Source organism: Benincasa hispida, chromosome 12 (assembly GCF_027475165.1).
Source record: "Benincasa hispida cultivar pf3 chromosome 12, pf3_genome.v1.1, whole genome shotgun sequence".
Taxonomy (NCBI): domain Eukaryota; kingdom Viridiplantae; phylum Streptophyta; class Magnoliopsida; order Cucurbitales; family Cucurbitaceae; genus Benincasa; species Benincasa hispida.
In genome coordinates, this window is record NC_143489.1 from 51,363,482 (window position 1) to 51,379,241 (window position 15,760).

The following is a 15,760-nucleotide window of genomic DNA, read 5'->3' on the forward strand; positions in this document are numbered from 1 at the left end:
TACCTTCAAGAACTTGATCCAAAGCTGAAACACAAAGGGCATCACCCAATTAATGCCAAAAATAGATGGGTATTCAAGAATCGATCGAAAAATGATAAACCAAAAATGCAGAAACCTTACCCAAAACAAGAGTTTTAGCCAAGACGATGTCCAAACTGTGTTGGTGGGCTGAACGGAGCTAAAACGAACGACCCAAAAATATGGACAAGGCTGGGACGACAAGCAAAGAGGTTGTGACGAGAAACAACGGCACAACTGGATGACCTACGATGGAACCGAGCGGACCAAGCGGCGGCGCACGAGGCTTGGTGACCTTAATCGGCTGGGGAGTCGTGATTGAAGGACGGCCACGGACGGCTCGACGACTCCGGTGCGAACGTCTAGGGGAAGGAGTCACGATGGCTGAGCGACACGGCTTGACTGGAGGAATCATATTCAAATATTAGTTCCTCCAATTAAAAAATAATGTATCAAGTGCATTATATCAATTATATCATATATAATTTAATTAATTTAATTATATCATATATAATGAAATTCCCTCTTGCTAATTTGAACATTTCAAACTAACCCAAAAACTAATTCTCAACTTGAATCCATTGAGCTACCAAGGGGACCTCATGGACCTGTAACTTAAAGCTCTAATGGTATGTGAATAAATGACTAAACTCTTTAATCACATTATCCACCATCCATTAACTGTCAGGCACTCCACTAAAGACCGACAGTTGCACTCTTCGCACTACAGATATATTTCTATGTCTATTGGATATAACCAATCAACAGTATGGCGTAGCTGGATGACCTGCGATGAAACTGAGCAGACCAAGCGGCAGCGCGCAAGGCTTGGAGACCTGAATTGGCTGGGGAGTCACGGCTGAAAGACGAAAATGGACAGTTCGACGACTCTGATGCGAACGGCTAAGGGAAGGAGTCACGACGACTGGTGGGATCTTATTGGCCAAAACCCACGAACAACGAGCGGCGTGGCTGGAGTGCAGATCGGTTGGCAGCACGCATTGCTCGTGGATCGAGGCAGCTGCTCGTGGGTGCTGGGCTCGATAGAAGACGCAGCGACTGGGAGGTTCGGCGGACGAAGGGTTGGGGTTTCGGGCGACGCTGAAGAAAAAAAGACTAGGGGGGTGTCTAAGCGAGGAAGAAGAAAAGGAAGGGAGAGAGAAAAAGAAAAAGAAAGAGAAAAGAATAAGAAATAAATAGAATAAAATAAAAATAAAATATATTTTATATATTTTATTCTTTCCTTAATCCACATAAATCCTTTAAATTCCGTACCTTTCAAAAAGAATTAACTCCTGCCATTCATTTCCAAAATCATAATTTTCAACGTCAATAATTAAATTCCTGCAATTACACTTAAAGTCCAAAATTACAAAAATACTCCCAATTAAAAAAAAAATTACTAAAATTACATTACTAACAAAGTTAGGGGTGTTACATTCTTCCCCATTTACGGAACTTTCGTCCTCGAAAGTTTACTCCTAGAATAAATCTGAGTACTGGGCTCTCATCTCATCCTCTCGCTTCCAAGTGGCTTTCTTGAACTGATGATTCTACCACAGGACTTTCACAAATGCTATCTCCCTGCGGCATAATGTCTTTACCTCTCTAGCGAGAATCTCCACAGGTTCCTACTCGTAGCTCAAGTTTTCATTCAACTGCAAGGGCTCAAAGTCAACTACATGGGACAAGTCTGTCACATACTTTCTCAGCATCGAAACATGAAAGACATTATGAACTGAAGTCAGTGCCGGAGGCAATGCCAAACGGTAAGCTACGGGGCCAATTCGTTCCAACACCTCGAAGGGTCCAATGAATCTCGAACTCAACTTCTCTTTCCTGCCAAACCTCATAATACCTTTCATATGTGCCACTTTTAAGAACACTTTGTCACCAGTCTCAAATTCCAGGTCCTTATGTCTCACATCGACATAGCTCTTCTGTCTGCTCTAATCTGTTTGCATACGAGCCATGATCTTCTGTATTGCCTCATTTGTGGTTTGCACTAGCTCAGGTCCTAACACTTTCCTCTCTCCTACCTCATCCCAACACACAGAAGATCTGTAACTCTTCCCATAAAGGGCCTCAAATGGTGACCCAATAATAGACCGGTAGCTTTTATTATAAGAAAACTCCATTAAATGCAAGTGAGTATCCCAGCTTCCTGAAAACTCTATGGCATAGGCACGCAACATATCTTCCAATATTTGATTTAATCATTCTGTCTGCCCATCAGTCTGTGGGTGAAAAACTGTATTGAAATCCAACCAGGTCCCCAAAGCTGCCTGAAGACTATTCCAGAAGTTAGACGTGAAACGAGGGTCTCTGTTTAGAACAATGGACATAGGCACTCCGTGCAATCTCACCACCTCTTTCATGTATATCTGTGCCCACTTATTTACTGAAAAGGTGGACTTTCTAGGTATGAAATGTGCTAATTTAGTAAGTCTGTCTACCACAACCTAAATTACGGTGAAACCTTTGACTGTCCGGGGTAACCCCACAATGAAGTCCATAGATACATGCTCCCACTTCCATTCTAGCACACTCAATGGCTGTAACAAGCCTGATGGCTTCTGTCTCGGGGTTTTCACCTGCTGGCACACGAAGCACTTACCGACAAACTCCACAATCTCTTTTTTCATATCATTCCACCAGTAATAACGTTTCAAGTCCTAATACATCTTGGTGCTGCCAAGATGAATAAAAAATAGGGAACTGTGAGCCTCTGACAACAACTCATTCTTAATATCACTATCTACTGGCATGCATGAACGTCCCTGATAGAGGAGACCACCTTCCGCTGATACTAAGAATTCGCCATCCTAGCCTGAATCCACCCTATGAACTCTCTCCTCCAGATAAGGGTCACACTGTTGCGCATCAATAATTCTCTGCCTTAAACTCGATTGCACTGACAACTGCGCTAATTGTGTCATGACTTTCCCCACTGCCACTACAATCTCTATCCACTCTAGCTCCTTGCACAAATGAGCCTGTCTAGTAATGAGGGCTGTTGAATGGGCTACCTTTTTTCTCAGGGCATCTGCCACTACATTCGCCTTCATGGGTGGTACAAAATTTCGCAGTCATAATCCTTCACCAGCTCTAACCACCTTCTTTGCCTCATGTTCAACTCCTTCTGAGTGAAAAAGTACTTTAAAATCTTGTGGTTGGTGAAAATCTATATCTTCTCTCCATATAAGTAGTGCCTTCATATCTTGAGAGCGAAAACCACTGCTACTAATTCCAAATCGTGTGTGGGATAATTTTGTTCATGATTCTTTAACTGACGAGAAGTGTAAGCAACTACTCTCCCCTACTACATCAATACGCATCCCAATCCTTTCTTGAACGCGTCACTGTAAATGAAAAAACCACATGATCCATCTGGCACTATAAGAACTGGGGCTGAAACCAGCCTTTGCTTGAGATCCTAGAAACTGCTCTCACAAACCTCATTCCAAACGAAAGGGGCTCCCTTTCAGGTCAACTGAGTTAATGAGGTGCCTATGCGAGAGAAGTCCTTCACAAATCGCCTGTAGTAGCTTACTAACCCTAGGAAACTGCGCACCTTACTGGCTGTGGTTGGGCGAGCCCAACTTGTAACTGCCTTAATCTTTGCAGGATCCATGGAAACTCCTTCCTTCGATACTACATGCCCTAGAAAGGACACCTGCCTCAACTAAAACAATTTAGAAAACTTAGCATACAGCTTATTGGCCCTTAACATCTCCAAAACTTTTCACAAATTCTCTTCATGCTCAGCCTCTATCGTGGAATAAACCAAGATATCATCAATAAAAACAATCATAAAGGTGTCGAGGAATTCCCTGAACACCTTATTCATCAGATCCATGAATACAGTTGGGGCATTCGTCAGACAGAACGACTTCACTATGAACTCATAATGCCTATACCTCGAACGAAAAGATGTCTTGGGTATATCAATATCATTTATTCTCAGTTGATGGTATCCTGACCTGAGATCAATCTTTGAGAACATCGTACGTGAATAACTGACTTAGTAACCATCAGGCACTCCACTAAATCTTCCTTGATGAGCAATGCCCCGAAATCTTCCAAATCTTGAAGCTCCAACGGTACATGAATAACTGACTAAACTCTTTAATCACATTATCCACCATCCGTTAACCGTCGGGCACTCCACTAAAAACCAACAGCTGCAATCTTCGCACTACAGATATATTTATGTGTCATTGGATATAACTAATCAACAGTACGATGACCCTTCACAAATCGCTCGTAAGTACAGTTGGGTCAAATTACTGTTTTGCTCCTGTAGTTACATCTAACTCCTTAAGTACCACTGATTCCTCTAATGAACAATAGATCATAGCCCCACTATGACTAAACCCTTCTCAGGCCAAGAGAAAGATGTGGTACCACATTGTTCAAGCCTCGAAATCAGCCCTTAAGGGAGAAATTTATCTACTTACCCCTACTTTGTGGAATAAGTGAATTCCATCTTGTGTAGCTATGTTCCCAGCCAGCTCCCCAATCAGATGAATCACCAAAGTGATAGGCTTGTTGAGTTGGCAATCTGGCCACTCTCACCCATGCAAATCAAAGGACCATCCTCATAGGCAGGAGTTCACAACTCACTCAGGATTAAGGTCATGTTACCTATGGTCATCCTAGTGAAATGAAAGTCTCAATTATGAATGCCACGTAACTAAACATTTCATGGTCCGATCTTATACAAACTCTTTTATATAGAATATCCCTGCTCGCATGTCTAATACATGAATGATTAAAATCATAACATTTGTTGCACTTTACAACATTTGTAACACCTACAAAGCGAGTCACACTCGTAGTGTCACCAGGATAAGGTATCTCTCCTTATCCATATATTACAGACCATTTAGGTTATCACTTAAAGCACGATTCACTTGTATGTCTCCACATACATGTTTAAGTTACAACGATAACCAGGGATCTTAGTTTATTAGTTTGTGGTTATTGTAACTAAAATATCTCATATTTCATAGACTAAAGTGAATAAAATATCATATATTATAAATCACAAAGTGTTTGTTCATACAAGTGTTTACAAATTACAGGACCCTACGAGATTTAGGGTATCAACCCCAACCGTTGTTGATACGATTAGTACATATACTTTGTGTTTGAAAGATTTTAGTTGTTTTATTAGTTCTTTATGTTATTTGAACATATTAAACACATGGTGTTAATTATGGATTTACGTCACAGTTATTTGGAAGACCGTTTACTTTTTGATAATGATGTGATGAATTTGCATGAAGATGATGAACACGAGGATGAAGATATCTAGATATTTTTTTTGTTTATTAGGGGAATAATTGCATAAAGCACAAATGCTTAGTCAACCGTGTAGAACTTTTACACTTAGAGGACATCACTACGTGATTAAGTTGTTAAATGCCAACGACACAAGATGTTGTGACTGTTTTAGGATGAAAAGAGATGCATTTGTAGCATTTTGTGAAGAGTTAAAAAATATCACTGATCTAAAAGCTTCTAAATATTTATTCAAGAATAAGTTGCCATATTTTTGCTTATTATATCACATAATGAAAGGAATCAACTAGTAGCAGAAAGATTCCAATATTTAGGTTACACAATCTCACGATACTTTAATCAAATTCTAAAGAAAGTTTGTCAGCTTAGAACCAATGTTATTTGTTCTTCAGAATTTGATATTGTTCCCCGAGTGATAATATTCAGATCTAAATACTAACCCTTTTTTAAGGTAATTTTCTTCATTAGTTATTATTTTATATGTTATCCAATGAAAATTTGTGTGAAATAAATAGTTTTTTTTAATAGGATTTTGTTGGTGCAATCGATAAAACTCACATTAGTGCATCTACTCTACAAGATAAGCAAATTCCATATCGTGGTAGAAAAACAAGCCTCATATGGAATATAATGTGTGTTTGCCCTTTCAATATGCGATTCACATATGTGATGCCTGGTTGGGAAGGAACAACAAATGACTCTCGAATATTTCTTGAATGTATTAGAGATTCGACAAATAAATTTCCAATGTCCATAGGAGGTATGTAACAATATATAGTTTTCTTTCAAACTATAGTCTTTCTATTTGACTATTAATTTATTGATTAAAAATATTCTTGACTGAACAAATCGATATTATCTTGTTGATTCTGGTTACACTAATATGCCTGGATTTTTATCACTCTATCATGGAGAAATATATCATTGGCACGATTTGGAGATGACAAACGTCAACTACAAGGTAAAGAAGAGTTGTCCAACTATCGTCATTCATCACTTCGCAATGTGATCGAGAGGTGCATTGGGGTATTAAAGGCTCGATTTCCTTTTTGGAAGCAAATGCCCACATATCCTTTATCCACACGAAAATATATTCCCATAGCATGTTGTACAATTCATAATTTTATCAAATTGCATGATAGTAGTGATGAGCTTTTTAATGAATATAATGGAGACTAATGATCATTGAAGAAGAAAACATGCAGAATCGAAGAGACATATCACAAACCCTTGTTGACATGTGACATAAATGTGAGTCAAAATCAACTTAAGCATGACTTTTGTGAAGGATTGAATTGCTAATCAGCTTTAGACGGCAACTCAAGTCCAATGTTAATTGTTATTCCTGCAATGTGTTTTAATTTTGTTAAATATTATGAATATTGGTGTCATTTTTTAATTTTCAATTTATTTTCTATTTGTGCCTCTTAGACATGGTTCTTTTATTATTTGTCCTTTAATTGATTAGCGAAAAGTATATGAAATATTTTTATTTTAGTTGGAGTGGTTATATGAAAAAACTTGAACAAGTCCTAACCCTTACATGTGAAATAATATTATAAAATTAATTTATTATTTGTTATATAGAAACAAAAATAAAAGGTAATTGTCAAATCGTTCTTTTCTTAATAAAAAAAATTGAAAACCTAAAACAATTGCCAAATAAGTTGTGGATTTTTTGTTTTTCAAAAACAGAAAATAAAAATCAGTTACCAAGTTTTTATTTTCAGAGAACATAAATTTAAAAACAGAAATTAGAAAACAAAAAAACCAAAAACCAAAAATTAAAATGTTGACCAAACAAAACCTAAATGATTATCAAATAAGATCCAAAATAATAGCTTGATTATTTGATGTTTTGACTCTTTCTTTTTTCTTTGTGATTGTTCACAAAAATCCAAAAACAATTAACTACATCTGTTTTTAGTTTTATGAAACGTGTGCTAGCTTTTACACCAAAAACTCAGCTTGGTCTTCAAAAAGGTTACCAAAACGCTATACATCAAAGAAACTCAGATTTAAGCCGTCTATAGATAAGATACCTTTGCAGCACAAATAAATATAAAGAAAAAGAAAAAAAAGAGAATTGTCTACAAACTAAAATTTTAAATTAACCATATCAAAAACCTTAATTTTCAAAACATAACTTCAAGTTTTGAGAACATTCTAAAAAGATAGATAACAAAACAAAGAAATTCATACACCAGAGGCAAATACAATATTTTTAAGCTTAATTTTTAAAAGTAAAAAATCAAATAGTTACGATCGAAGACGACCTTAGATTTCAAAATGTTCTTGAATAAAAAAAATAAAATTACGAGTAAAAAACCTGAACAAGAGAATCAACAATTAGGAGCTTACATTAAACAGTAACATTCATAATCATAATTCTCAAAAGCCCCAAAGAAATTAATAAATGGACAATACATATACAATTCAATCTCAAAATCAAACTTTACCATGAAAACGACCACTTTTTTGTTCTTTTTCTGATAAGAAACCATGAACCAATCACATATCCAAAGCATGGAACACAAGCAACTATGAAGTGCAATGCAAAAACAATATCCTCATTGAAAAAAAAATGATTTTGTAACACAAGCTATGAATTTGGGCAACAATTAAAATGAAACTGAAATTGTATCTTTGATAACAATCAAAACACATTACATAAACTAAAAATTTTTAATTCAGAACTTCAGAAACCCAAGATCCCCTAAAGAGTCTACGAGGAAGAAATGACATTCATATTACAACACAGAAATAGGAAATAGCGGTGGTAAAGGGCTTAAAACTAACGTGTATTATAAACTGAAGGAGAAAGAATCAAGTACAAGAACTGGAATGCATAACAGCAAATAATTTGATTATCAACCCATAATAGAGAGAAATAAACTTACAAACACCATTTTAATTCATGAAACGAAATAAGAAAAGAAGACGTGTTCAGCTACTATGACAATTTTGCATTTGTGAACATTTTTTTCTTTAATAATCATTTTGAGACTTTTTGAACAACTGGCTGTAATTACCTTTGACAGTTAGAACCATGAGTGCATACATCAGCCGCGTCGCAGAGGGGGTATTAGAAGTATTGCACCAGGCAGCGCACTTGAAAATGGATGAATACCGAAGGATGGATCTCAACTCAACATGCAGCTTTCCAACTCAATCATGCTTTTTGTGAAGCTTGAAGCCAAAAACTCTGGGAACATAGCCTTGTGTGGCTTTTTGTGGCTTCAGATGTCCGTATGTCATCAAAAACAAGTGTGGGAATGTGGTTCCGAAATACGCTCCATCGATATCTTAGGCCAAGTGAAGGAAACCCTTGAAGAACACAAGGCAATAGAGGTGTACAATTAACAGTATGCATCATAAAAAGACTAGTTAAGCAGGCATTCACTTGCAAAGGAAAAAAAAATAACCCATCCCCAACATTTGCTTCAGAACACCAACCACAAATCCAGAACCATTACTAAAATAGAGAAGCCACAGATTAGCATGTAGTAAAAACCGAAAACACATCCATTCCCCACCCCCTTTGAAAGCAAAATTTATCTGCATGTAAGCACATGAGTTTGTTCAATATACATTCACAGTCCATTGAATATCCAAAATGACAACTCTAACTTAACAGCACACATCAGGAAAGGGAGAGACTTTTGAAGAAAAGTACATTCACGTGAAAGCACTTCTCCATTTGTACTTTTGATAGATACACTACTTGTGTGCTTCTCCTAGACGCATTATAAGTGATTACAGAATTTCCAAAACCACTTTTGGTTATCTAGCCGAACACAATATTGAAAGTGCTTTTAAGTAACTGAATGCACCGGTCCCGCTCCCGAAAACATTCCAAACCCGCCCTTAATTCTCGAAATATCATGAAAAGAAAAAACTTCAGAGAATCTGAAACTGACTGCAGATTTACCGTAGCACTCAATCTATAAAACAAAAACAAAAACAAAAACAGAACAGAACAGAACAAAAAAAACAAAGAAACAAAAAACAAAATAACCATGGCCATCACTTATCTATTGATACATGTCCTTTAGTAAGATTATAGAACCAAACACGATCAAACATCTTTCATGGATGAATCAAATAAAAATGAAGTGACCATTTGCAGCAAGGGAGGAAAACCTTTGCAATGGTTCATGCTACCACGGAATTATTCGACTCTTCAGATAGCTTACTTGAACAAAGACAAATATTAAATAATGTTCTATACAGCAGCAACTAAAGACTATCAAGGCCTTGAAACAACTTTTTGAACTGCTTTAACAGTTGATCATAGCAATGTCATAATCGTGACTCGATTATTTTTTTCCATTCAAAATACAAACTCAGCTTGTTACAAAGAAGAATACACATGGAAAAAATCACTAGAAGAATAATATAAAACCATATATTATCTAAATTAGCAATAGAAAAAAGATTGACAAATACACAAAAATGATTAAAGTTAACAGATGCTTCTTGAAAAAAAATAAAATAATAAAGCACAGGCAAAATCAATCTCATAAAAAAGGGCTATACATGCTTCTTATGAATTCAATAACAAGCATGTAGAACGTGCAGCAAAGAATCAAAATAATTATATATGAGAATAAATTTACAACATCAAGGCAAAGAGGAGGCAGAAGGACAAGATATGATAAATTTAAAGAAGGATACTGCCTTGATATTTTGAACGAGGGTAATATATGTCTTCACATTTTGGGCAGTATATCTTTACAGTGCTGGAACGAGGAATATCTGACTGCCCCACTGGAAGGCATGGTTGTCCACAGCAGTACACTCTTGGGCACCTTCCAAAATCATAGTTTTTATACTTCTCCAGCTGTATTTTTTCTAGTTAGCAATTTAAACATAGGAGGAAGATAAGTAGTTAAAGAAACTTTAATGAGAAATTACCATTGCAGATATTCCTTTGCCAGTTAGTATGTATCTGACATGAATAAGACCATATAGCATCTCAGCAGCCGACTCAACTAGTTCATTTTGTTCTTCAGTGAACATGTCACCTGGGCATGGCCATAAACAGATGGGAAGTATGAACAAAAAAGATGCACACAAAGAACAGAGATGGAAAGCCTGAACTATGAAGTAGTATCGTTCTTCCAAAGCAGGGATGAGAAGAGGGGGTCGGTTAATATGTAGAACTATCAATTACTAAACGAAATACTTCTAAAGGAACTAGACTTCCTAACAATGGATTGTAATGTCATCATCTACCAACCATCCAATCAATGGAAAACCAAACCAAGATTTAGTATCGTAGTCACAATTCTTATAGAAGGCTCGACAGTCTAATTCATACACATAAATTGAACTCCCAGATGATATATTATGAAAGTCAAGATGCGGGGCAGCATTATACATTCCTTAAATTACAAAAGGGGAAAAAACGAGAAATCCAGCATTGGACAAGATAGCCTCACCGTGAGAAGATTCAACATCCAAAATAAGATCAAGCGCATAGTCATAGTAAGGAACTTGACTGCTCAAGCCACAAAGATTGAAATCATCTTGGATGTACTCATCGTCAACTTCACAAAAAAATTCATTTCCCCTCAAATTGCAAAACCACGAAATCCATGACGTATCATCTCCGTCTGAACCACTGACATCTGATTCTTCACTGTCTGTTTCAGATTCCTCTGACATTAATGGAAATTTATTAGATACAATAAAAAAAAATCGAAGAAAAAGACAAACGATAGCTATAATATCTCCAGAGAAAATAATGCTGCCATAGAAGCCAAGTACCACTCTATCATTGGACAAAACCCGTTAGCAAAAATGTAACTCCAAGTTCATTTTATTTCTAAGTAGAGTTTTCAAAAAACGGAACAGAGACATTAAATGACCTAGATCCCGATTAAAACAAAAATTAGAGTTTAAAACTCTTCCAAATTTCCCAAGCGTTCACCTGAATAACACGAACTAAAAAACTCACAATATTAAAATAATTTTAAAAAAAAAATAACAAGGAAAGAAGAAAACAACACTAACCATCGGAGCATTTATTCTTGGACAGAGAGGCAGAACGATGATCAAGTTGTGGTTTACCAGTTGAAGTCGACGGCACAGAGAGCCTCTCCTTCTCCTTACTATGAAGACCTCTTGAAGTAGATGGAGAAGTCTTCTCCAGATGCTTATCTAGAGCATCGTTGATACGCTTCCGATCCAAGGTACCACCTACGATCTCCGATTTCGAAGAACCACCAATCCCCCCTCCTCCTCCTCGATCCCTATACATATCTTTCAACAAATCACAGCTCGTAAATTCGAATTCAACCTACTGATGAAGGGACCTCCAAAAAACAAAAAAACAAAAACAACTCGACGGTGGAAGCAAATCCCTGGATTGGGGAGCAAGAAGAAAGGGAGATTAGGGTTTTTTTAGGGGCGAAAATCAGATGAAGTCATTTGAATGAGAGAATAGCAAAGGAAACAGAGGAGAAATGGAGGTGGACAAAAGGGGGAGGAACAGTAGGGTTTGATGGAAGAAGAATCGAAGGAGAGAGGTCTAGGGTTTGAAGAAGTGGAAGAGAACAGTTCGCTTAGGCTTCTTTCTTTTTTTTCTTTTTTTCTTTTTTTTTTTAATCTCTCTCTCTCTCTCTCTCTCTCTCTCTCTCTCTCTCTAAGAAGAAATGAAAAAAACAAAAGAGTATGGTAAAGGGTTGCTTGAGAAAGCACGAGATTTTCAGACGAAAAATTATTGAATTATTGATTTTTATTTTTATTTTTATTTCGTCTTTTAGTTTTAAAATGACTAAGGAATAAAGTTTTAAGTTAAATATCTCTTTTTAAAAATTAGGTTACAAGTTTGGTAGGTAGTGTGTTTTCTTTTTCTTCTTAATTACAAGTTTAATTCTTTAACTTTAAAACTTTTATCAATTTGTTATATCATTGGATTACTTAATGAAGGTTAAAATCACATAATTTCATACTACAATTACACTGTATGTATAAATGTAAATTAGTTAATCTCATAACTTCATGTTACAATTACAATGTATCTATAAATGTATATTAGTTAATTTTCAGAGCTCATCTAGGCAAAATAAAAATACGTTTAACTTTATATTACATTTTGAAGTTGATAACAACATGTTTAAACTAATGAAAAAAAGATTTAGATGAAAATAAATTTGGTAACAAAAAGTTAAACCAATTGAAAAAGAGTTAGATAAACTAATTGATAATAATGTGCTCAGAATGTTGAAGAAAATGTTCTATTTTTGCTTAATTATTATTCAAATATATAATGTATTTGCAATATTCACAGGTACAATCAACCACCACATAACTCCAATTCTCTGGTGTCCCCCCAACTGTGAAAGTTCTGATTTATTATAATGTCTAACTCTGATTTTCTCCGATGAACAAGGTTTCATCTTCTTTGGTCGAAAAACAAAGAAAGTTGATTATAATAATGAAACAAAAGAAGATTGAATCATCATACAAGAACAAATGAAGAGAAAAAGAGGAAAATCGATAGATCAATGGAAAGAGGAATAGGGAAAGTCTAAGCCATTGTAAAGCCATGGCAAAAACAATAGCTTGTGAAAAAACCACAACAAAACGTAAATCGATAAACACTTTATGTGAGTAACAAAACTTATATTTTTTTACGATAGTGATGGATATTTTTTTTTTTCCAAATCGTTGAAATAATATAAAACAATTTAATCCTTTAAGGATATGAGAAATATCCAGCTAATTTATTAAGAATGTGTATAAAATTATGAAAAGCAATTCAAAAATTTGAATAAATTTGAATATGTATAAAGTAATGAAAAACAATTCAAAGATAAGAATAAATTTGAAATTTGATTATATAAAATGAAATTTGGTAATATATGAAAATTTAAAATATAAATTTGGTGGGAAAATCTGGATATTTAATTAAAGTGAGATTAATTTGAAAAGTGTTTAAACAGAATCTAAACTAATAATAAAATAAGCAGATTATGAAACTCAGGAGGGTAGTTGTTCTTAAGGAAAATCAACAATTACCCTGTATACAGAACTCAACCTTGTTTATGATTCTACACTTACCATATATTTGTAGTTTCATCAATAACAACAACAATGAACTAGACAAGGGCAAATTAGGGATATAGAAATTTGTAGTCATGTGCATGTCACGTGGGTTGCCATAAATCCTATTATTAGCCAGTTTTGTCATTTTTCAAAACAAAACCCTAAATTTGCCATACGCTACAATTCCCGTTGTATTTAATAGTGTTGGAAATGACTTTTGGCTTATGCCCACAGGAAAAGTTAAATGGAGCGGGGAGCTTTGTCCGACATGATAGATTTGGAATTGTCCAGAGGGTATAAATACCAAGGCATTCTAGATAAGAGTTTAAAGTGTGTTAGTGGTGGAAGTATAACCCTTTCACCACATGTGTGTGTTGTTGCTGTATGTTCGGTTTGCTGGATACTAAATTTTTATTACTTAATTATTTGATTTTTTTAATGAATCATTTATATTAATATTTTGTAGACCGTTTTGTTTGACTGTTTTCTTTATTGTTCTTTTGCCCCGACTGTTCTTTTGCCCATTTATCAGTGTTCATATGACCGTTCATCTGCTACAACGTTCATCTTTTTGTTATGTCCTCTACTATTTGATAGAGATCACACCTGAGAGAGGAGACACACGACTGATTATTTCTTACTTTCTCTTCTATTTTCATCAAATTGTTCTTATATTTTGAGCAATCATTGATTCTAGTCCATTCTCTGACAAGTGCATACCTGAATTTGGAGATTGCATTAACCTTGGGGAACAACCGACATAGCGATTAGCACCAAGGTCACACCGTAATTGCTTTTAAGGCAGTCGTTTCTCCACAATGTACCAACCCTTCGTGACATTTCTTCTAACAATTTAAAAGCTATTAAGCAAATTTCAATTAAGAATGGTAAGGTTCTTCCTGATTTGTCCAAGATCGAACCATTGGACGGAGCAAATTATCATCGCTAGTCTAAGAAATTATTGATCTTCTCCGAGCAGCTCGAGATTGATTATATCCTCACCACAGAATCGCCTGTTAGTACCGAAAATGTGGCAACTATCTTTGATCCAGAATCCTCCAAACAACCCCTTGATGTTTCTGATTAATCAAAGTAGTCCTCCGCAATTGATCCTAATAAATACGAGAAAAAAAACAAAATACAAAAAAATAGTTTGTGGCCATATGCTGAATCATATGATGGCTTTGATGTTTGATCTGTTCATGGCCCAAAAGTCAGCAAAGGTAATTTGGAGTACGTTGGAGTCCTGATATAGAGGAGATGATGTTAGCCGCAAGAAGTATGTTGTCAGTAAATGGCTACAATTCCAGATGAGAAATCGATAGTGAAGCGGATGTTGGGAATGTCCTAGAACTCGCAGTTTGTGTTAAACATTCTATTTATCAATAAAATATTGTTGAGTATTTTATTCAATAAAATTGTTTATTTTGCACTCTATTATGAAAATCCAATAAACATATTCATGGCTATAGTATGAATACTTTAATTTTATGTAGTGACATAAACAGGATCAAGTTAATAGTATATAGCCTAAATGGTCTATAAGTATATGGATGAAATTGGGTATCTCATCCTGATAACACTATTGGATGCTACCCATTTTGTATAGGTAATACAAATGATGTGATCCACAGATCATTCATGTAGAGACATGTGAGTGGGGGCATCCTATGTAATGAGTTTGCATATAGACTGGACCACTAAATAGTCACTTTTCTTTATAACGACCGTTTACTGTTAAAACTAACTATTTCATACATAAGTAACCTAGGATAACTCGATATTAATCCTGAGCTAGCTATGAACTTCTATTTATTTGAGATTATCCTTTGATCTGCATGGGTGAGAGTAGTTCAACAACACTGCTCAATAAACCTTCCATTTTGGGGATAAGACCGGATGAATTGTTGGGGACATAGCCCTACAAGATGGAATTCACTCCTACCCATTTTAGGGTTAGCAGATAGGTTGTTCTCTTAAGTACTGATTCCAGGTCTTAAATAATCGGGGTCCCTCTTCTCATGATAGAGAAAGAACATGATTCATAAGTAGTATTATAAATCGAATTATTCATTAGAGGGTCATTGGAAACTTAAGGAACGAGATGTATTTACAAGGGTAAAATAGTAATTTTGACCAAATTGTAATTACGAACGACTTGTGAAGGATCGACTTACTGATTATGATTTATATGGATAGTAATATATCTACAGTGAGGAGAGTGCAACTATCGAGCTATAGTGATGTGTCTTGATAGTTAACGAATAGTAATTAATTCGATTAAAAAGTTTTAACGATTTAATTACAAATCGTTGGAGCTCATGATCTGTAGGTCCATTAGGTCTCTCTACTAGCTCATTAAATTGGAATAACGAATTGA

At 35.4% G+C, this 15,760-nt stretch overlaps 1 protein-coding gene and 1 pseudogene across 1 annotated transcript; one reads left to right on the plus strand and one right to left on the minus strand.

Moving 5' to 3' along the window:
• Positions 1–890: 890 nt before the first annotated feature.
• On the plus strand, positions 891–6,504 carry LOC150032050 (uncharacterized; annotated as a pseudogene).
• Positions 6,505–8,165: 1,661 nt separating this feature from the next.
• On the minus strand, positions 8,166–12,093 carry CKB4 (casein kinase II beta subunit 4). Its single transcript, XM_039018693.2, has 5 exons — positions 11,344–12,093; positions 10,770–10,988; positions 10,243–10,352; positions 10,003–10,168; positions 8,166–8,630 (listed from the first exon to the last, which is right to left on the minus strand). Exons 1-5 carry the CDS (start codon positions 11,588–11,590, stop codon positions 8,494–8,496), a joined length of 879 nt encoding a protein of 292 aa, XP_038874621.1. The 5' UTR covers positions 11,591–12,093; the 3' UTR covers positions 8,166–8,493.
• Between the last annotated feature and the right edge of the window lie 3,667 nt (positions 12,094–15,760).

Excerpts from the sequence above, each read along its gene's own strand:
- CKB4 (XM_039018693.2), bottom strand. The coding sequence starts at position 11,590 with ATGTATAGGGATCGAGGAGGAGGAGGGGGGATTGGTGGTTCTTCGAAA. Across the intron at positions 10,989-11,343 it reads CAAGAATAAATGCTCCGATG|AGGAATCTGAAACAGACAGT; the intron begins GTTAGTGTTGTT and ends CATTAATGTCAG. Across the intron at positions 10,169-10,242 it reads GCAAAGGAATATCTGCAATG|CTGGAGAAGTATAAAAACTA; the intron begins GTAATTTCTCAT and ends GAAAAAATACAG.